Consider the following 23,054-nt stretch of genomic DNA (forward strand, 5'->3'; position numbering starts at 1 on the left):
AAATATAATATTTTAAAAATGTTAAGAATTCAAGTTTTAAAATTCAACTGAATAAGAAATGACTACTGACCTATAAGTAATATTAATTATAAATAAATATTGTCATATTAAAAGCCATTTTAAAAAATTACTATTAATATAAACATATTTTAATGTCATAAAAATAGTTTTGTCTGTTCTGATATCTGTTTCGTTAAGTCATACAGGGTTGAAACAATATGGTTAAAATAAATTACAAATAAAATAATACCAAATAATACAGTTTATAAATAAACAAGTTATTTTAATAATATAAATAATAAAGTTATTTTAAGTAAATGAAATTAGAAATGTTGTCTATTCTATTTCAAGTAATTGACGTTTTTTTATGGTTTCAGTTTTCTTTGAATAGTTTTCTTAGTTAAAATTTTTAATTGTATGTTATTTGATTTATTTTAGTACTTTTTAGCTTAAACTAATAGAAAATAAGAAGTTTTGCTAGCTGAAATTGTTTTTTAAATTCATTTTATTTGAGTTAGTTTTAATTTTATTTTGATTTTTGTTAATATCCAAGGCTGCATTTTTAATTCTAAATCTAACGAGTTTTAAAAAGTTTTCCCATCTAATATTTGTGACTTTTTCAATAACTGCACTAGTTTTAGTCCTAGATAAGAAAGCTGCAGTGGTGTATTGTAATCCTGTACCTCCAGGATGTGATGTAAGAGCGTGATGCGGCTCTTGTTTGCTTTGGTTTCGGTGAGGTTTTAGCAGGGAACTGATCTTGAATCCCTCTGCGTTTCCCGGTGTGGCTTCCCTGGAAAAACCCCGAAAACCACAGCAAGTTAGAGACCAGCTCCGAGACCAACAATATACAACATAATATGAATAAAACTGACAGTGAAAACTACAGTCCTCGTAATTAGAAGTTATTATATCTTTTAATGTTCATCCAAACTCATTTCACAAGTGACTTTTCTTTCCGTTTTAAATCAGTTTTCTTTGGATGAAAGAAATGATTTGGAGCAATTTGAATTCCTGATCTGAATCGAATGATTCGAAGCGATTTGAATTCCTGATCTGAATCGAATGATTCGAAGCGATTTGAATTCCCGTTCTGAATCGAATGATTCGAAGCGATTTGAATTCCCGTTCTGAATCGAATGATTCGAAGCGATTTGAATTCCCGATCTGAATCGAATGATTCGAAGCGATTTGAATTCCCGTTCTGAATCGAATGATTCGAAGCGATTTGAATTCCCGTTCTGAATCGAATGATTCGAAGCGATTTGAATTCCCGATCTGAATCGAATGATTCGAAGCGATTTGAATTCCCGATCTGAAATCGAATGATTCGAAGCGATTTGAATTCCCGATCTGAATCGAATGATTCGAAGCGATTTGAATTCCCGATCTGAATCGAATGATTCGAAGCGATTTGAATTCCCGATCTGAATCGAATGATTCGAAGCGATTTGAATTCCCGATCTGAATCAAATGATTCGAAGCGATTTGAATTCCCGTTCTGAATCAAATGATTCGAAGCGATTTGAATTCCCGTTCTGAATCAAATGATTCGAAGCGATTTGAATTCCCGTTCTGAATCAAATGATTTGAAGCGATTTGAATTCCCGTTCTGAATCAAATGATTTGAAGCGATTTGAATTCCGATCTGAATCAAATGATTTGAAGCGATTTGAATTCCCGTTCTGAATCAAATGATTTGAAGCGATTTGAATTCCCGTTCTGAATCAAATGATTTGAAGCGATTTGAATTCCCGTTCTGAATCAAATGATTTGAAGCGATTTGAATCAAATGATTTGAAGCGATTTGAATTCCCGTTCTGAATCAAATGATTTGAAGCGATTTGAATTCCGATCTGAATCAAATGATTTGAAGCGATTTGAATTCCCGTTCTGAATCAAATGATTTGAAGCGATTTGAATTCCCGTTCTGAATCAAATGATTTGAAGCGATTTGAATTCCCGTTCTGAATCAACTGATTTGAAGCCCCGATCTGAAACAAATGATCCAAAATCCGAGAGATGTCAAATTTGAAAATGAATGGCCTTTTGGTCATTTATACACATATAAACATTTAACTGTTTGATCAAAAATTATTGCTAGGGCCTATGTAGATGTGGCTGGATATCGGTAGAGACGCGTCATAGCGTCTCGTTTAAATTCTATGCCTTTGGTCATGAACAAATTCTTTAATTTCGATTTCCTTACATAGTTGAGAAAGTTTCCAACGCTGAGGATGAGTTTGCAGAAACTGGGCAGCAGTGAACTTTTCCTGAGATCTGCGGACGACACACTTCACTTCAGTAATTTAGCAAAAACAGTAATTGTGTGTGTGCTAATAAATACTGTACATTAAACAAAGACGTGTGTAAAGTATTAACAAATGCATTGATGTTTGCAAAATTTTGTGTGATTTTTTTTTTCCAGTATGTGAACTTTTAATTAGCAACTAAACGGATAAAAATAAATAAAATAAAATAAAAAACTTAATAAAATGCACAAAAACAGAAAGAAAAATACGCAAACAAAATACTAATACAATAAATATAAAAACAAAACAAAAAATACACAAAACAAAAGAAACAAATTAAAAATGATATAAACTAACATTTGAACAAATAAAATGTAAAAAAAAAAAAAAAAAAAAAAAAAAAAAACTATTTAGCTAAATAAATGGAAAAAACAACAGATAATACAGAAATTAAGATAAAAAAGTAACTAAAATATGAAAAAATAAACAAAAATAAAACAACAAAACAAACTAATGAGCTAAATGAACAAAATAAACAGAAAAAAAAAAACAGATAAATTAAATATAAAAAAATTTAGCAAATGGAAATGCATAAACAATACATTAAAGAAACTACATTCAAAACAAATTAAAAAGAATGAAAAACTATAATGTGAAAAAAATATACAAAAAACAAACTAATTAGCTTAATAAATAAATGGATAAAATAAACATGAAAAAAACCAATACATTAATAAATTACATATAAAAAAAAACAAAAAAAAACATTAAAACAAACAAATCTTTTTTTTTTTTTTTAAACGTGATCTCACACATTACACAAGAATCTGACTGAAGGTTTCGAGTCGTAAAGGGACTCTGCTGAAGATCTTTAGGAGCAGAGGAGTAGTGACCATCAGCGGCGGTCAGCGGCGGTCAGTACTCACTCTCACACGCCGTCTCCAGCAGCTCCACCTTGGGCTTCAGGATCTCCAGCACAGACAGAGTCTCCTCACACAGCAACATGCATTCAATCCTCAGCTGGTAACTGAGGACACAAACACATAATAACTGCCTCATGCACCTACAGCATCAGAACAACAGTGTGTGTTTACCAGGGCACAGCCAGCAGTGAGAGGTAAAAGTGATCCACGTTTGCCAGTTTGTCCGGATCTCCTTGAAATGATTTTAAGTTGTCAATCTGGAGAAGTTAAAAGCAAGCAGGACAGACTGTCGATTTACTCAGAAAACACAGATTGTGAGCTATACTTTCATTTGCATCATGTGAGGTACTTGCAAATGATTTTGTTTTACAGAGAAGTACCTCGTGTTTTTCTGGAAGCAGTTTTAGCAGCTGTTTCAGGGACTCGACGTCAAATTTCGAACAGTCTCCTTTCTGCACCATTGACACGAACTCTTCATTTGAGCTGTTTGAGAGTGAAATAAATTAAACGTCTCATAACAAGATCACATAAACAGACGCAAACCGATCCAGAAAGGATTATCGTACCACTTGAACTGCTTCAGAAAGATATTCAGGTTCATATTCTTCTTGGGGTCAATGAAGGAAATCTGAGAAATAGGAGAAAGATGTTTATTTGGGAGTTATTCATCAGTAATGATGTTATACTACAGGCTTTATGAAATCTGGTATTTGTTCAAAAATTCAGTAAATAAAAATTATTATTATTTTCTTTTTTTCAGGACTTGTTTTTTTTTTTTTTTAAATATACAATCTTTCTGGTTAAAGGTTAAATTAAATTAATAATCAAAAAGAAATGTGTAATCAATTAATTGTAATCCCTTTGATTTATAGAATTTAATGATTTATTAAGTGCTTAAATATTTTGATATTCAAATGAAATCCATTTTATTTTGATCACAAATTCCATTTTTATTCTTTTCCAAATTCAGCTTTTTTTTCATCGTAATTTTTCAGGATAATTTTTCCCGTTTACATTTTTCAAGACTCCGTTTTAAAGGTCAAATGAAATTTTAATCAAAAAGCATGCGTTACATTTTTAATTTCAATGAAATGCATTATATTTATTTTTTAAATTCAGTTTTTTACCACAAAAATTCCTTGCTTTTTTGTTTTAATTATTCTGGATTCCATTTTAATGGGTTAATTAAAATTAATAAAATAATTTATAAAAACAAAACACGTCTAATTAATTTATTTCATAATATTTACTTAATTTTAATTTGATCTTTTTAAAGTAATAAAGCACTATGAAATGCATAACATTTTTCAGAATGTGTGTTGTGGATTTTACATTTTCAGGATTTATGATTTGATACAAACTTAAATAAAAGCAGTGGTAATAAAATTATTATTACTTTGAGAACTACATTACAATTTTTTTATTAATTATTAAAAAAAACTAAATTCTCATCCAAAAGTACAGGATTCTGTGACTCAGTCTGCATTTTCCACATAAAATAAAGAAATCACAAGGCTCTATATTGTAAAGAAATAACCTCTCAGAGGACTTTCCCCTCAGTCTTCAGTGATTTGTTCAGGATCTCTCACCTCTTTGGGCTCCTTCTTGAGCGGCGCGGTGAGGCTCTTGTCTTTGGGTTCGGCGAGCGGCAGACAGAAGAGCTGCTCGATGCTGCTGTAATTGGGCTCCAGCTGAGATTTGCTCGTGACAGACGCCCACAATGAAGGACCATCTACAAAAGAACAACATACACTCAAACATGCGCTGTGTGTTTGCACACAAAAACGCAAGAGCTGATAGAAAGCATCACTTCCAGTCTGATTCAATGTCATGATCTAAACCGATTTAATCAATGCTTCTGAGATTCACAGCTCAGTCTGAGGCACTTTGCCATTACATTATCCTTGAGCCGAAACTAATACTCTAAAATGATTATACTATTGGACAGAGAGAAATTCTGATTAAAATCGACACATATTTCTGGTACATTTATGGTACTTTTTCAACTTGTTTATCATGCCTGATGTTTTAATAAAAAAAATACATAAAAATGTTGTCTGTGCGGCCAAATCAAATTCAGAGGAATTAGAATTATTTAGTCTTATTTTGCTCTCAACTAATTCAGATAAAACTAAAAAAAAATATATATATATTTCAGCTAAAGCTTTAGTAATTTTGACATGTTTGTCACTTATGTTATTTATTTGTAATCTATTAAATGTCTTTATACACACACACACACACGAACAGAGGTGCTGGTCATATGAAAGTGAAAGTGAAGTGACATTCAGCCAAGTATGGTGACCCATACTCAGAATTTGTGCTCTGCATTTAACCCATCCGAAATGCACACACACAGAGCAGTGAGCACACACACACACACACTGTGAGCACACACCCGGAGCAGTGGGCAGCCATTTATGCTGCGGCGCCCGGGGAGCAGTTGGGGGTTCGATGCCTTGCTCAAGGGCACCTAAGTCATGGTATTGAAGGTGGAGAGAGAACTGTACATGCACTCCCCCCACCCACAATTCCGTCCGGCCCGAGACTAGAACCCACAACCCTTCGATTGGGAGTCCAACCCTCTAACCATTAGGCCACAACTTCCCCAATATAATTAGAAGATCATCAAAAATGTATTTCACTAATTCCGTTCAAAAAGTGAAACTTGTATATTATATTCATTCATTACCCACAGACTGATATATTTCAAATTTCTTTTAATTTTGATGATTATAACTGACAACTAAGGAAAATCCCAAATTCAGTATCTCAGAAAATTAGTATTTTACTTAAGACCAATACAAAGAAAGGATTTTTAGAAATCTTGGCCAACTGAAAAGTCTGAAAATGGAAAGTATGAGCATGTGCAGCACTCAATACTTAGTTTGGGCTCCTTTCGCCTGAATGCGGCGTGGCGTGGAGTGGATCAGTCTGTGGCACTGCTCAGGTGTTATGAGAGACCAGGTTGCTCTGATAGTGGCCTTCAGCTCTTCTGCATTCTTGGGTCTGACATATCACATCTTCCTCTTCACAATAACCCATAGATTTTCTACGGGGTTAAGGTCAGGCGAGTTTGCTGGCAGATTAAGAACAGGGATACCATGGTCCTTAACCCAGGTACTGGAAGCTTTGGCTCTGTGTGCAGGTGCAGAGTCCTGCTGGGTCAGTAGCACCGAGGCCAGAATAGCGCAGGGTTTCCACAGTGAAGCTTGAAGCACCGCTGCACGTCACTAAAACACGCCCTTTACACGCCTCTCAGAACAACGTCATGCAACCTCATCATTTCACCAACAAAGAGAAGTTATCAGAATAAGTCACTGGAACATGCGCGATCACAAAACGAAGATGATAAAAGCGGCCGTTTGTTTGCATGGTTTGTTATATATTCACATTCAAAAGCATCGATGTAGAATAAGTGATACATTGATCATAGGCTATTGATTTAATTTATCAGGACTCAAAATTAAATCACACATAAATACACTTATTTCTATTTTATTTATTTATTTTTAACGCTTATGAAAATAGCCTGCTTATTCAGTCGAGCCTGTTTCTGTTTATTAGCCACAATAGCTGTCATATTTATAATGAATGATAATATCTCTATTTTTATAAAAGCTCCCGAACAAAAAACATTATTAGGCTATATTCTTTTATGATAGGCAACGTGAGATAAACTTTCGAGACGAGGCTTGTGACAGATAATATACATTACTAAATAAATACACGAGAATAAGAAGCTGACGTCTCCTCAAGCGTCATATTTAGCATGTTTACTATGGTAATGTTAATGCCTAGCGAGCACAGACTTTTGCATCGCTTATAAATATTTCTGCCTTGTATGGTGATTATAATACACATTGGATCAAGTTATTTCAAACACTTGCTGCTAACTAAGAGTGAGTTTTGAGCTCAACTTATTTTAAAAAGTCTTTAATACTGGTGTTAAAGCTGTTATCTTTCTGAAATGATCCGCAGAGCAGACTCTAGACGCGAAGAAACTCCGCCTTTGTTCATAACTCCTCCTCTAGCCCCAGCTGGCTCGCTTTGGCCCAATGTTTTCGTCGGGCCAAAAAACCCTGGCCGTTGGCCCCGAGGAAGCCCCGGTGAGGCACGATCAAGCCCCGGAAGTGACAGTGGAAACGCGACTGGCCCTGGCACGCACTAGCACGCCCGGCTTAAGCTCGCCAGTGGAAACGCGGCTACTGACTGTGCAAACTTTACACTGGACCTCAAGCAACGTGGATTGTGTGCCTCTTCCTCCAGACTCTGGGATCCTAATATACAAAGGAAATGCTAAATATACTTTCATCAGAGAACATAACTGTGGACCACTCAGCATCAGTCCAGTCCTTTTTGAAGTGAGACGCTTCTGGTTCTGTCTGTTGTTCAGTAGAGGCTTGACACAAGGAATGCGAAGCTGAAACCCATGTCTTGCAGACGTCTGTGTGTAGTGGTTCTTGAAGCACTGGCTCCAGCTGCAGTTCACTCTTTGTGAATCTCCCCCACATTTCTGAATGGGTTTTGTTTCACAATCCTCTCCAGTGTGCAGTTATCTCTATTGCTTGTACACTCTTTTCTACCACATCTTTTCCTTCCCTTCACCTCTCTATTAATGTGCTTGGACACAGAGCTCTGTGAACAGCCAGCCTCTTTTGCAGTGACCTTTTGTGTCTTGCCCTCCTTGTGCAAGGTGTCAATGGTCGTCTTTTGGGCAACTGTCAGGTCAGCACACTTCCCCATGATTGTGTATCCTACAGAACTAGACTGAGAGACCATTTAAAGGCTTTGCAGGTGTTTTGAGTTAATTAACTGATTAGAGTGTGGCACCAGGTGTCTTCAATATTGAACCTTTTCACAATATTCTAATTTTCTGAGATACTGAATTTGGGTTTTTCATTAGTTGTCAGTTATAATCATCCAAATTAAAAGAAATAAACATTTGAAATATATCAGTCTGTGTGTAATGAATGAATATAATATACAAGTTTCAATTTTTGAATGGAATTAGTGAAATACATTAACTATGATATTCTAATTATATGACCAGCACCTGTATATATATAACTAGCTGTAATAAAACGTCTGCATTTTATTTTTGCTAGTATTTTCCAATTAGATAAAATTATAGTTTTTCATATTAATAATTTTAGTTTGTCATTTTAATGTTTATGTTATTTCTACAGAGTTTTAATTTAAATGTTTACAACAAGCTGATAAAATAAAAACCGTTAACGCTAATTTTTTTCTGATGAAAGATAGCGATGTATAGTCATGAAAAGCCATAATATAAAATGTCGTTAATGAATATTTATGGAGTAATCTGCTTTTTTGTAGAGTTGGTAAAAAAGTGCCAGTTTTTCACCAGAGATTCAGTCAAATTGCAGGTATGTAAAAATGACTTCAGAAAGATGGCAGCATCATAATATTTTTTTTACACAGGGATTGGTAGGTCTGTTAGTAGAATCCTTTGACTTTATCAATCTTTGTTACATTATGTGCCAATGGTGACCTTTTAAAAATAGGGAAACAGCACTTTTCATGTTTTTTCTCCAAAGTTTGCAGTTCTGTTACTCAAGAAATATTTAAGATATCTTATTACCCTTTTGAAAATCGTAAAAATTAACATTTTCAGCAGTCAAAAACCAAATGTGGGTCAGTTTGCAAATATATGATACTTTTTTTCATTTAAAGAGTTTCTGAAGAATAAATAATATTGAAACTAGGAATGCATCTCATTTCCTTCTGTCAAGACAACTGCATTAAACATACCCACCTGAGTGCCATAAATATTATTTTTTCCAAAGTTTGCATGTCTATAACTCAAGAAGCATTAAAGATATCGTGATATGGTTTTAGATTCTAGTTCTTAATAAACTTTTATTTCGGAATTGTACATTTCAAGGCCCTACATCGTTCATGTCCAGACATATGGGAATCTCAATGAGGCTCTAAGTCCAGATTGTTGGGTATTACTCATTTTCAGTGGTTTAAAAGCAGATTTGACTACTTTATATGCAGCTGTACAACGTTTGGAGAAATAAATGTTAAAATTAGAATTGTTTCTTGTTTACCTCAATCAAAACAATTACATTGAACATGGCTCTTTGAGTGTCTAAATATTTTTCCATGACATTTAATATTTTGGCTTTCATCGCTATACGTGCCCATCTTTCTGGCTTTACTGACGAGATGCACATGACTATCACAGTGTGAGTTACCGTGCATCCCAAACTGGGAACAAAAGCTTTCCTCAAGTATCTCACCGGTGACGGCTCTGGAGTTCAGCTTCTGCCAGTTGAGCTTCTTCATCCGGAGCGAGGGATGAGGGCCGCTCCTCACCAGCGCTGAGTAACACTGACCAACTGGGTAAAACGTCTGGGCCACGATCACATCACCTGCTCCTGGAGGAAGAAGAGGAGGCACAGTCATGCCAGGTAAAGCTGGAGGCAGTGGAGGAACTGTAGAAGCCATCCCTGGAAGAGGAGGAGGAGGAAGCATTGATGCTCCTGGAAGAGGAGGAGGAGGATGAAGCATTGATGCTCCTGGAAGAGGAGGAGGAGGTGGAGGAAGCATTGATGCTCCTGGAAGAGGAGGAGGAGGTGGAGGTGGTGGATGAAGCATTGATGCTCCTGAAAGAGGAGGTGGAGGAAGCATTGATGCTCCTGGAAGAGGAGGAGGAGGAAGCATTGATGCTCCTGGAAGAAGAGGAGGTGGTGGTGGATGAACCATTGATGCTCCTGGAAGAGGAGGAGGAGATGGAGGTGGTGGATGAAGCATTGATGCTCCTGGAAGAGGAGGAGGAGGTGGTGGATGAACCATTGATGCTCCTGAAAGAGGAGGAGGAGGAGGTGGGGGTGGAAGCATTGATGCTCCTGAAGGAGGAGGAGGAGGTGGAGGAAGCATTGATGCTCCTGGAAGAAGAGGAGGTGGTGGTGGATGAACCATTGATGCTCCTGGAAGAGGAGGAGGAGGTGGAGGAAGCATTGATTCTCCTGGAAGAAGAGGAGGTGGTGGTGTATGAACCATTGACGCTCCTGGAAGAGGAGGAGGAGGTGGAGGTGGTGGATGAAGCATTGATGCTCCTGAAGGAGGAGGTGGAGGAAGCATTGATGCTCCTGAAGGAGGAGGTGGTGCAGGAGGAAGAGGAGGAGGCACACTCATGCCAGGTAAAGATGGAGGCAGTGGAGAACATATAGAAGTCATTCCTGGAGGAGGAGGAGGTATAGATGCTCCTGGAGCAGGAGGAGGAGGAGATCCAGTCTTTGTTGAGTTGGGAGAAGGTTCATGGTTTTTGGTTGGTTTGCAGGAACACTCCAGTGTGTCCTCTTTTGGTCTCCGTCTGTACGGCTTGATTCTTTCTCTTGTATTCGTAACCGTCGACTTCATAAGAGCCTTTGGACAATTCCTTTGTGAAAACAAGACGCTGCAGGATCTTCTCACATGAGTCCATCTCCGCTGAACCCACAGAGAGAGAGAGAGAGAGAGAGAGAGAGAGAAAACACATTTCATCAGTACATTACACTCTTAAAAATACATCTGCTTAAAAGCTTCTTCACAGCGATGCCATAGAAGAACGATTTTCGATTCCACAAAGAACCATTCAGTCAGAGGTTCTTTAAAGAACCATGTCTTTCTTACCTTTTTCATAATCTTTCACCACAAAGAAGCTTTTATGAAACTGAAAAGTTCTTCAGATGTTAAAAGTTCTTTATGAACAGTGTTGTGGGTAACGCGTTACTTTACTCTAATTACTTTTTTCCTGAAATTTGTAACTTAACGCGTTAGTTTCGTGCGTAAGTAATCAGTAACTTCGTTATTTTAAAAAAAAAAGTAATCCGTTATTTTAAGGAAAGGAAAATCCCGACTGCAGCCTGCTTTTTGTCAGACAGTAGTCCTAGGTCTACTGTGCCACCTGCGGATGTATCAGCGGAGCCGAAGCTCTGTGATCGTAAAGTCAATGGCTGTGATGCGTCTGTGCCCTGCGCCTGACCCTGTGTGTGTGTTTTTTTTTTTTTTTTTTTTCGAACTCCCGGCAAGATAGCAGAGAGGACAGCGTTTGGTTTATGGAAGTACGCACATTATTTTCAATTTGTCAACGAAAAAGAAAAGAACATAACGGTAAAATGCACGCTCTGCTTTGGTGAAAAGCTTCCGTCGACCGCCAAAAATTCTACCTCAAATTAAACGCTACGTTTTAATCACTACTTTGAAGAGTAAATGTAAGAGGACTGTGTTAAAGCGAATTTAGGCTCGTGACTGTGAGTGACACTTTAATAATAATTAGTTCAGCTATTAAGCGATTTGTCATTTGCCTGTGTGGCAGTGAAGGATTTAATTCGGTTTGTTATCATTTTTGTTTGACAGTCAGCTGTTAATTTCTGTTAGATCGTTGGCTGGCTGGTTGTTCATCATTTCTAAATGGATTTAAATCTGCAAGCCTGTTTAAGGTTGTGTTTACAAGTAAGCATACTTGTACTTTGATAACTGCATTATTTAAAGTTAAAGAAAAATCAGGAGTTATCTTGTGGTGCTCATAATATACAGTAGCCTAGGCTACCCGGGCTGGGTAACGTTAGGTGCGAATTTTGATTAATAATATGTTCTGTGATAATAAATAAATAAAACGCCATATGGAATAGCCGATTGCTGACTGTCTTTCCTGTTATTGTTATCCTGCAGTGTTAATTAAATCGGATGACTGACGTTATTCATTGTCGGGAGTCACGACTTCTAGGTGCATTTAAAGGGGCCGGGGGCTGTGTCTGTCATGTGTGAGCCGCTGCAAACGGCTTTTAATTTTTGGTAACGCATGAGTACTCTAACTCGTTACTTTAATAGGTAACGCTGTATCATAACTGATTACTTTTAATTGATGGTAATGTTGTAACCTAACTAGCTACTATACCCAACACTGTTTATGAAACCATTTAGACAAAAAGGTTCACTAAATTAAATCTTACAAAAAAAAAAAAGAAACACCAGGAAATAAGTAACTAAAAATAAATATTAGCATAATTTAGTGATTAATAAAACTTTCCTTATACATTTATTTGTTTATAAACAAATTACACGAATTGAACACATCGGCCGATGCAATTTTGGAAAAATGCCAAATATTGGCCGATATATCGGCCTTAGCGATATATCGGTTGACCACTAGTAAATAATTTAAATAAAAATGCAAGTAAATGAGTGTAAATAGCAAATTAATATACAAGAAAATAAATAAATAAACAAGCAAGCATAAAGAAATTAAAATGAATCAAGTAAATAAGCAAGTAAATAAGTACAAAACTGAAGTTGATATATCGGTAAATAGATTATATATAAATTAAGTAAATAATTAATCAATATACGTAAATAAGCAATATAAAAGATAAAAAAATACATAAATAATTAAACAAGTGAATTAATATATGTACATATTTACATTTAGTCAGTAAGCAGATGCTTTTATCCAAAGCGACTTACAAATGAGGACAGTGGAAGCAAAGCTGCTCGGATTGAGTTGGGCAGGTCATTATAACAAAAGAAAAATTTAAATAAGCAACTAACAAATTAAATTTGTAAATAAGAAAGCATAATTACATTAAGTTAATATATAGGTAAAAAGAAAATCATGTAAATAAAAAAGTAGATATACAAACAAATAGGTAAATAATCAAATAAATATAAGTTAAAAAGTAATTAATCAAGAAAGTGATGCATGAGTTAGTAATAATAATAATAATAATATTATGTTATTATAAATAATAGTAATAATATATATTTAATAAGACCATAAATAAAATAAACAAAGCAAGAACAAATAAGTATGCAATAAATAAATACCATAGTATTTAATGATTGTTGTATGTCATAGATAACTGATCAAAAAAATAAATAAACTTCCTTAATGAGTGATTGTGTCCCTTAGTAAAAAAAAAACAAAAAACAAAAAAAAACATACAAAGGATTTCTATTAACACTGGCAGCAGCCACAACTTTTCTACATTTGAGAATAACGTACTGTAAGATTGTTGTGATCTCCACATTAGGACAGACAACTATTCACCTATCAATAAAGGGACCAGTGTTTCAATCAGAATCCACTCTCTGAGAAACAGAGTGGAATGAAGAGAAACTCACAGCTCTGAGCGATCAGTACGGCTCTGTTAGCGAGCACCTCCAGCGCCTGCCAGATATCGGCTCGCTCGGGACCCAGCAGCAGCAGCGCCTGCAAGACGGACAACAGCTGAAGAGACGACGGGAAGCTGCTCACCTGCAAACACACCACACCAGACCAGACCAAGAACACACAGAGAACATCACAGATCTGAAAGAGGAGCATGAACACCATACAACTGATCTAAAATATACAGCGGAGGCCAAAATGAGCAGAACACTAGTTTTCTGACCAGCTAAAAGTCAGTTATTTCTATCATTTATGTATAATTTCCAAACATTAATTTTGCCTTTAATTGTAATAATGCAGTGAGATCTTTAATACATTACTTTTACATTAGAATGTTTTCGGTTTTATTTTATTTTGTTTTTCTGAGCAAAAAAAATAATTGCCTATCATACAATTTTACCATGATTTACAGAAGAAAACAGCTACAATGTAATTCAGTGTAACTGTTTATATACCAAAAGAAACATCTTTTCAGACATATTTAGAACAAGAATTATTAGATTACATTAAAAGTGTCTTAGTATCCTATCCTAGCAATGCATTTCTTTATTTAAAACCTAATAGAATTTAGTAAGATCACTTATTTGATATAAGTACAGGTCAGATTAAGTATGTTTTTTCACATTTACAAAAGTATATATGTTAGACTGAACGACGATGGAGGATTATTTATTTAAATTTCACAGATGTTATTTGAAACAATAACGTAAACACTATTTGCATTTATTATACTCTCCGACTCAATGTATATAAAATAAAAATCTAAATTTAAAGGTTGTGAACAAACAAGTTATATTTACATTAATTCTCCAGGTCAGACACACTTGTGCAAAGCTTTTCCTTCCCCATTAATGATAAAGGACTATTAATATAATATGAAATGGGGAAAAAACCTATATTTTTGGCATTATGGCTGATCCCTTGCTGCTCACCTTGTTAAACAGAGATGTGAAGACTTCCTGATGGTTGCTCATGTCAGTTCCTCCATGAAGCCTCAGGAGTTCGTCCTCATCCTCAGCCATGGCCTCTTCAAACGCCTCACACTGGATGATCAAGTCTTCATCATCTTCTTCTCTAAAACACACACACACACACACACACACACACTAACTGAACACTTCAACTTGAGCTTGATTGCATTGCTCGGTGTGCATTTCCACTTTGTTTTTCTATGCACAGTTGCACATTTCAACAAATTAAACATGAGCTCACCTTAACTTCGGCAGCAGGCGAAGCAGCTGTAATCCTGGTGGATGAAAATAAACAAAGTCCATGAATATACCATAAACAATGCTCAAAAACATCTACAGCTCTGTTGGAAAGCTCAGTTGTGTTAATGCACAAAAAAAGGAGGCGTGTGCTTGAGTGACAAACAGCTGAATGCAATTAAGTTTCATTAATTAAACTGCATACTAACCACACTACTCATACTAGTTATGTAGTATGCATATTATGCACATGACCTTTTTTCCAAATGTGCAATATACAGATGTGTTATTTTAGTATTATTGAGGTACTATTTTAGATTTTATTAATAAGGGCTGTGTTCAAAATAGCATACTTGCATGCTACTCATACTATTTTTTGCAGTATGCAATGTGAATATCATGCACAATAGGTTGCACACGTAGATGACCAAGTAAACTTGTCAAAGTGTGCTATATACAGTAAGAAACAAGAGTTAAAACGGTCTTTACTCATTATGTGATCAGACTGCAATTTACAGAAATAACACTAAATAAAGCATACTACTGTCTCAATTGTTGCACACTGCTTCAAATTCTAGTAGGCATGTGTACACTGTGCAGTATGTAGTATGCTAGTATTATATAAAAGCTGTATTTAGAATAATAACTGCTTTCAAAATCGCATACTTGCATGCTACTCATACCTTTCTACAGTATACACTAAATAAAGGTGTAATGTACTATTCACAGGCAACTGCAGACAGTACAAAGTGCATAGTATGCAGTATCTTGGTTTGACGTACCGATGAACTCCTTGCGCATCTTGTCTCTCTGCCGCAGGTCGTCGGCGCTGAAGATCAGGGCGTTTATGACGCTCAGAAGGGTCACCAGGTAAGGCACATTGTCAGTGGACTGGAGCTCATTCATAATCACACTGAATCGATACTGCTGCGTCTTCACAGACTGTTAGATAAACACAACACTAATGTCATGCAGACTTTATATTGAGCTTCATGTTACATTCAGGCCCCGTCAATCAACCTTTGCACTTTAAAAAAAGATAATCGTCCAATTTAAAGTTTGATAAAATATGCATGCATAAAATTTCACAGAATATCTGTGGTTTAAGTTCAGTTAACATAACCACCAAAAATAATTTTCTTAGCACTTTTGTCTATTTACATTAACAAGTAACTAAACATATTTAAATCAAGCCACGTTAACTTGAGAAGTTAAAATGACAAGATATTGTTTAAAAAAAACAATAAATAAATAATGAATTAAATAACTTAATAGAAACAAAAAAAAGACTAACAAGATTTTTTTCTTAAAATCTCATTAGTAATGAAATCTAGTACATAAATAAATAAAGCAGGTAGATGTGTTAAAAAATGTAAATATACAAGTAAATAAGTAATGTGATGGGTACATAAATAAGCAAATATATATTAAAAAATAAAAAATAAATCATATCCGACATGGGTAAGATATAAAATATTCATGAAAACAAAGATAATTTTATTTCTTAAAATCAAAGTTAATATATTGTAAGTTAATAAATATGCCAGCAAGCAATTAAAAAATAAAGTAAATGTATCTTGGTTCAAGAATGTTTACATATTTTTACTGTAAAAACAATGATATAAAGAAAATAATCTTTTCAAAATATCTTAATTTATATATTAAGAAATAATAAAATTCCTCAGTCTATTTAGAAGCCACAGTGTGAAGTTTTTAGTTTTTTCCCCCACATGCAATCACACACTGATATATTAAGGGGCAAAATCCATCGCATCACTTTCTGATCTGATATAAATCCCGTAACTCAGACGGAAGAGCACGAATCATACAATCATATGAACACTTGCCTTGTAATAGTCCAGAGCATCTAACGCGAGTCTGTGACCCTCGGAGGAGAACATGCTGAGGGCCGCCAGCAGCTCAAACACCTGCTTCTTCACCATGGTGTTAGATGTGTCCAAAGCTGGAGGCAAAGGGAAAGGAAAAACTGTGTTTTTAGCTTCTTCCTCCATCGTTTTGCCCATCTCCAATTTTGGAATGTGTTACCAGCTAACTTTTTGGGAGATGTAATGTGTGTAACTTTGTACTTCTGATGTTCAAAAAAATAATCAGCCCAAGCATGTGATAGGTGTGAAGACTGAGCAATGCAGATACTGAGAGCAAAGCTTTGGAGGAATGCATGTTTTCTGAATTTATCTGGTCTCCATTAGTTGTTTTGTTGAGTATCATACTTTATTTGGCTTTTAGGGGTCATCATGTTGAGATGAAAAGTTGAAATGATGACATAGTAATTCTATTATACAAGTCATAATTATGCCACTGTCAGTTTTGAGGTAAAAAGTCATACAGTAGCTTTGAGATAGCCAAAATCATCAAGTTAATTATGAGATAATGTTATAATTATGATAAAATGTCATGATTCACTTAAGAGATTGAAAGTCAAATTAAGACAAGTCAATTATGAGATAAAAAAAACAAAATTATGATAGAAAGTCAAATAAAGACAACTCAATTATGAGATAAAAACTCATAATTCTGATAGAAATTCAATACATTAGTCAATTATGAGAAACTCAATTCTGATAGAAAGTCAAAATGATGACAAGTCAATTATGAGATTAAAAGTAATTTATTCCGATTATAAAACAATCCTTTGAAATTCCTTTTTTTTGGGAAATGGAACGGATTATTGACATCAGAATTTTTTTTTTATGTTTGCATATGCTTTTTTTAATGAGTATTATATTTGATGCATCAGCCTTTTATGGCTCATGTAGTCTGATATAGTGACAATATGAAAAACAACTAAATTTTATCCAGTGACTCAAACTAAAAAAATATGCAATTGATTTTGCTAAAGGCTATTGCACATCGAATATGATTCAGTTGAAATAAGACAGTAATAGCGTGTTTACCCTGCGATAGCTTGCGCACGTATCCCTCATTATCCACGATGAAGTGAATCCCAGCGGAGGAGTTCATCACGGCTCTCACACAGCTCACACACGTCAGCTGCAACAGAGCGTCTGCGATTCGAGAGCAGCCGCGTCCCGACAGACGGGCCAGGGCCTCCAGCAGCAGGTCAAGGCCCGAGAGCTCCAGGAACTGCACCATCCAGGCCTGGTCGCTCTTCATCAGCCGCTTCTTCAGGCCTGAGTAGTTGACCACGGTGGGCACCTGCAGCAGACGGATGCATAGCTCGGCGTCTGCGTTCTCCAGGTTGGCCTCCTGCGAGCCGTCCGAGTCATGAGACGAGCCCATTCGACCTTGCATAGCCACCCACTTCTTCTGCGCACCGTCTGACTTCCCAGACATGATGATGAAGATGAAGATCGAGGGAGGTGCTGCAAAGGGAAAAAGCAGAGAATTTAATTACACACACAAATCTAATCGTTTATTTAGATTCACACACAAAAACGTAAATCTCGTCTCTACAACATGCCAAATATAAGTTGGGTTTAACTTGAAGAAATTGTGAAAGAATTAAATAACTACTGTACTGCAAAAAATATTTCTCAAAGCAATAATAATAATAATTATTATAATTAAACAATTTACAATAAGCACAATTATTTTTTATAATGAGGTGCTGCGGAACAGACCTTATACTGAATAAATGAAATATGAAAAAATATATATTTAGGATATTCCCAATAATAATACAATTTGTTAAAACAGAAATCGCTTTTATTATTATTATTATTATTATTATTATTAAATAGCCTAAGTGCTGTACAACTGAACTTATATACCGTATAAATGAGCTCACACAAACACCAATGCAGAAGGTCAGAAAGTCACTTGAGGTTAAAGTAGGCTACACTCCAAAATATACTAAACTTAAGCTTTTGGATGAAAAACTATAATCTGCATCATCAGAGGCCAAACACCAAAGGTGCGTAGGCACCTATTGTATCCGTTAGTGTGAAGTCTATGGCAGCCCATAGAACTGTTTGCGGGACAGTTGTGAAATTTGGCACACTGATAGAGGACAGTGAGAAAAGCTAACATAGCAAATTCGGAGTCTCTAACTCAAACTCTCTAGCGCCACCACTTGTCTAAACTTTCAAAAATGTTATGCTAATAACTCAAGTTTAGTCATAACGTTTCTGAATAGCACTTGAACAAATCCTACGAAAAGCATGCAAAAGTGGACGTGGGGCTATATCTCCACAACGGTTTGCCTATTGAGACCAAACTTGGTGTGTTTTATAACAAGTTTGACCTGAGACTACATGCAGTGTTTCGGTCAGTGTTACCTAGTGGTCAGGAGATATGAAAAAAATAAATGTTTTGGCCCATAACTTCTGAATGCTTTGGCCAAAAATGACAAAACTGGTCTCTTTAGATTCGTGCATCATGCCAACTCGAATTATATCCATTTTTCCTATGCTGTATTTTACGAACCCATTAGCGCATCGTTACGAAACTAAAAGTCACAAAAGTCTTTGGCTCCATACACTCATGGTACTAAAAGTTTGGGGGCAGTTATACTAGTTATACTGAAATTTAGAAAGCTGCTAATTTTTTTGCTTACATTAAGCAGTTGTAAGGGGTGATGTTGATAGATTCCTTCATGACCAGAACACCAATTTGACCAATATTGGCTAAACTTCTTGTCCAACATTTTGATTCATATCGAAAAACTCCTCCTAGATCGTTGCTCCGATTTTCACCAAATTTGGCTCGGATCATCTTCAGACCAAGCTGGCAAAAAGTTATGGATTGCGTGTCGATACACAAAATGTTTCGTTTAGCACATCAACAAATTTTGATTGAAAGATTCCAAAATGCATCTGAGGCTGTGTCTCTGCAAAGCTTTGACATATTTTCACCAATCTTTGCATGTGTCCTTGTCACCTCACTCTGACCATGCAATCAATTTTGCCACCTATTGGTCAAGAGTAATTACATTTATTAAAATGCTAATAACTTTTTATTGCATTAGCATATTGCAATGAAACTGTTCTCAAAATATTCCCTGGGTTATGTTGACAACATAGATACCAAATATGCCAGAGCTGAATTTACTGAATATACTGTCCCCCATTTGATTTATGTTGAAAACCTACTTTTTTTTAAACTCCTCATCAAACGTTGGTCCGATTTTCACCAAAATCAAGTCAGATGATCTTCAGACTGTGGCTGACGAAAATGTATGGATTTTGTGTCAATAGACAAAACCGTATACCACAGCGATGAATTTGAGGCATTGTGCCAAAATGACAATGCTTTGGCATACTGACACCAAACTTTGTGCGTGTCATTGTCAAGACACACAGCATTTATTTGATTACTGCGCCACCTATTGGTCAAACTAAAAAAGCCAATAAATCATGCTACTAGAGGTTGTATTTATGATTGTTCAGCCATTACAATTACAATAATCCCAAAATGTTATTGCTCATCACTACATTTGCTGTGATGCTCCATGCCATGCTTCGTTCCCCAATTGCCGGCGTAGTGCTTGGTCCGTAGTTGCTGCTTGCAGCTGGATTTTAAATTAAAGTTGCTGTGTATTAGAATGATTTCTGAAGATCATGTGACACTGAAGACTGACAAACTAAAAATACAATAAAACAAAGATTACGTACAAAAGAAAATACAATTAATTTTTTTTTTTTTTTTTTACTTGAAAATGTCATGTCGAATTCAATGTGTCAGAACTTTGGTCTTACTGATTGTGAATTTACTAGTGATTTCAAATTGTTTCAAATCTGTTATACAGCACTTTTTTCTGGTATATTGTCAAATATATGTGTGAAAACAAAGGTTTCAAACACCTGAATCTGTTTCTTTTGTGCATCCGTGATGAAACAGGCTGCATTTCGGCACAAAATCTGCTTCACATTCAGATTTTCAACACTAACATAAAGCAGTGAAAGCACTGAGACTCCAGAGAGCTTCTTCATCTGATCTCCTGAATATATCTCCCACACAATCTGTGCTCAAGACTGAAGACGACAGCATCATGAAATCATCTTTACATACAGTGACTTTGACCTGTTAACATACAGACGACATGCAATGACACAAACAAACAAACAAACGCGTTCAACGCGTTTCTATTTGGCAAACGCAACATTGTTGCAACAATAAACAAACAGTAACCAAATCGCCCGAAATCGAGCTTAATCTCCAAAACCATGGCTATTTTTCGTCCTCAGCATCATAATGATTATGTATACCCACCGATTTAGGACACTACTTCAGGTGTTTTCTTCAACTTGTTTTACTGAACTCAGGTGTGTTTAAAAGGGGAACACGTAATCTTTAAGACATTGAATATTAATTTTTCCTACCTGTGATTCAGCAAGTGTTCTTTATGATGTATGAAGAGGAGGACTGACGCAAGAGACACTTCCGGGCGTCTCTCCTAAAAGTTTGGAAGTATTCCGGGGCGGATGAAGGGTGAGATTGGTTAAATTGACTCTCGCCGCTGATTGATACATGTGCTGACCACGCCCACTGAGTGCGGCGGGGGCGGGGCTTAACTCGCTACTCCCGCCAATCCAAACATTCCAGGAAACTTTAGGACTGCATCTGCGAATGTGCAGGAGTATGTAAAACTACTAGACTTTTTAAATCAACAGTTCAACCAAAAAAAAAATTTAAATGTGCTAAAAATGTGTTCCCCTCAGGCCCTTCCTGAGTTTGTTTCTTCATCAGGTTTTGGAGAAATGTAGCAATCGCATCAGTGTCTCATCAATGGATGCTCTGCAGTGAATGGGTTTGGACTCCTCATTCTGACGACACTTCCCATTGATGAGACACCAAAGCAATGCTACATTTCTCCAAATCAGCCATGTTGATAATGAGATTCCTGCACGTCATGCACTGTTTGAGAGATTCAGTGAGGATAAACTGAATTAGTGTCACTCACAGCTGAAACATGCGTGATCGAAAAAGAGAAGGGAATGATTCAATGAATATACAAATAAAATAATCTAATGATTATGAATCAAAGTTAGGTTTTATTTGCATAAATGCAAGATCATATTGGGCATGTTTTAGCAGTTTGGAAATAGATAATTCTGTCATAAAAAGTGTTCATCCCTCCATGCAACAGTGTGTTATAGAAATATAAACATGCTACAATTAATACAACAGACTTTTAACAATAGGATTTTTAATGTTTTTAATCACCAAGCCTGCATTTATTTGATCCAAAGTACAACCAAGAAGAGTAGAAAATAAGAAATATTTTCATTTATTTTAATAATAAAAAAGAAACATGATAAATTGTTCCTTGAGTAGCAAATCAGCATATTAGAATGGCTCTACTGTAAGTGAAATTTTCAATATAATATTATGTAAAATATTTCACAATATTACCCGCTGTTACTGATTAATTTTGGATCAAATTTAATGCAGGCTTGGTGAGCAGAAGAGTTATTCTTTAAAAAAAAATTATCTTACTGTTCAAAAACTTCTGATTCGGTAGTTTACATGTAAAATCATAAAAATGTGTCACTTGAAATAAAATAAACATTAACTGAAATAAAAATAAAATAAATATAAAAACTTTTCAGTTTCAGTTTTCAAGCAACGTTTCTCATTATATTTAGTTTAACTTGATGTGGTAAAATAGCTAAAAAATAAAAATAAAGTAAGAATTGAAACCAAAATAATATAAAAACAAAATGAAAAAAATAAATGTGTTAATAAATAAAATAAAAAATAAAACTTTTTTTCAGCAACATTTATCTTTTTAAATTTAGTTTACTTAAAAATAACTTTAAAAAATAATAAAATAAGATAAAATAGGCATTGAAACCCAAATAAAAACTGGTTATGATATTAATGACAAGGCTAAAACAAACGCTTGATGTGATTTGTTTGATAATTGAAGGCGCGTTTCCTCCTCCAGGCCTGAAGGGGCGCTGCACTCCTTCTGCTAACATGTCAACACACTCCAAATCGCGCAGAAAACTCTTCAAACCGCTGCTGAGGAAACCACGAATATTATTCACAACGTTTCTTGTTTTATTGCTTGTTTTTTTACTGAAATTGAATCATGGCGTCAACAAAAGAGCTCCTAGAGATGGATCTTTACGCTTTATTGGGATAGAATCGAGCGCGACAGAGAAACAGGTGCGTGAGTCTGTGAGCTGTTTGTGTCAGTCATACAGATATTATAATCATCTGTTAAAGTATACACAATAACTATAAAATACGAGTGTAACGGTGTTGTTTAATCACTCGTGGAGGTTAAAGAGGGAATGTTTGGTGCTCGGATTATGAGTAGCAAGAAACTGAAGTGTTTAGGTGTCAGAACATGAGCAAAATAACTGATTTATTAGTGTGTTTACTTTAGGTTATGGTTCATATTTAATTGAATCCTCTACCAGAGGCTTGTATGACATACGTCTGTGTTTATTATATGTTTTAAAGATGGTTTAGACATAAAGACACTCATATTGGTTCTGTAAGTAAACACAGATTTAAAGACAGCTGGTTAATAAATAATATTGTTTTGGACGAGACTGAA

The 23,054-nt window shown here is 35.5% G+C and overlaps 1 protein-coding gene and 1 pseudogene across 1 annotated transcript; both read right to left on the bottom strand.

The window, feature by feature from the left end:
• Window positions 1-432: 432 nt before the first annotated feature.
• LOC113090709 (inverted formin-2-like) lies at window positions 433-10,567 on the bottom strand (annotated as a pseudogene).
• A 3,996-nt stretch (window positions 10,568-14,563) lies between these two features.
• LOC113090710 (inverted formin-2-like) lies at window positions 14,564-20,909 on the bottom strand. Its single transcript, XM_026256330.1, has 5 exons — window positions 20,866-20,909; window positions 17,479-17,907; window positions 16,411-16,526; window positions 15,346-15,505; window positions 14,564-14,601 (listed from the first exon to the last, which is right to left on the bottom strand). Exons 2-5 carry the CDS (start codon window positions 17,876-17,878, stop codon window positions 14,564-14,566), a joined length of 714 nt encoding a protein of 237 aa, XP_026112115.1. The 5' UTR covers window positions 17,879-17,907; window positions 20,866-20,909.
• Between the last annotated feature and the right edge of the window lie 2,145 nt (window positions 20,910-23,054).

This window comes from Carassius auratus, unplaced genomic scaffold (assembly GCF_003368295.1).
Source record: "Carassius auratus strain Wakin unplaced genomic scaffold, ASM336829v1 scaf_tig00059189, whole genome shotgun sequence".
In the NCBI taxonomy this organism is placed as follows: domain Eukaryota; kingdom Metazoa; phylum Chordata; class Actinopteri; order Cypriniformes; family Cyprinidae; genus Carassius; species Carassius auratus.

Coding starts and splice junctions, on each gene's coding strand:
- LOC113090710 (XM_026256330.1), bottom strand. CDS start 17,878: ATGTCTGGGAAGTCAGACGGTGCGCAGAAGAAGTGGGTGGCTATGCAA. Junction 16,527..17,478: donor CGTGCGCAAGCTATCGCAGG/GTAAACACGCTA, acceptor CTTTGCCTCCAG/CTTTGGACACATCTAACACC. Junction 14,602..15,345: donor GATGCGCAAGGAGTTCATCG/GTACGTCAAACC, acceptor TTCATCCACCAG/GATTACAGCTGCTTCGCCTG.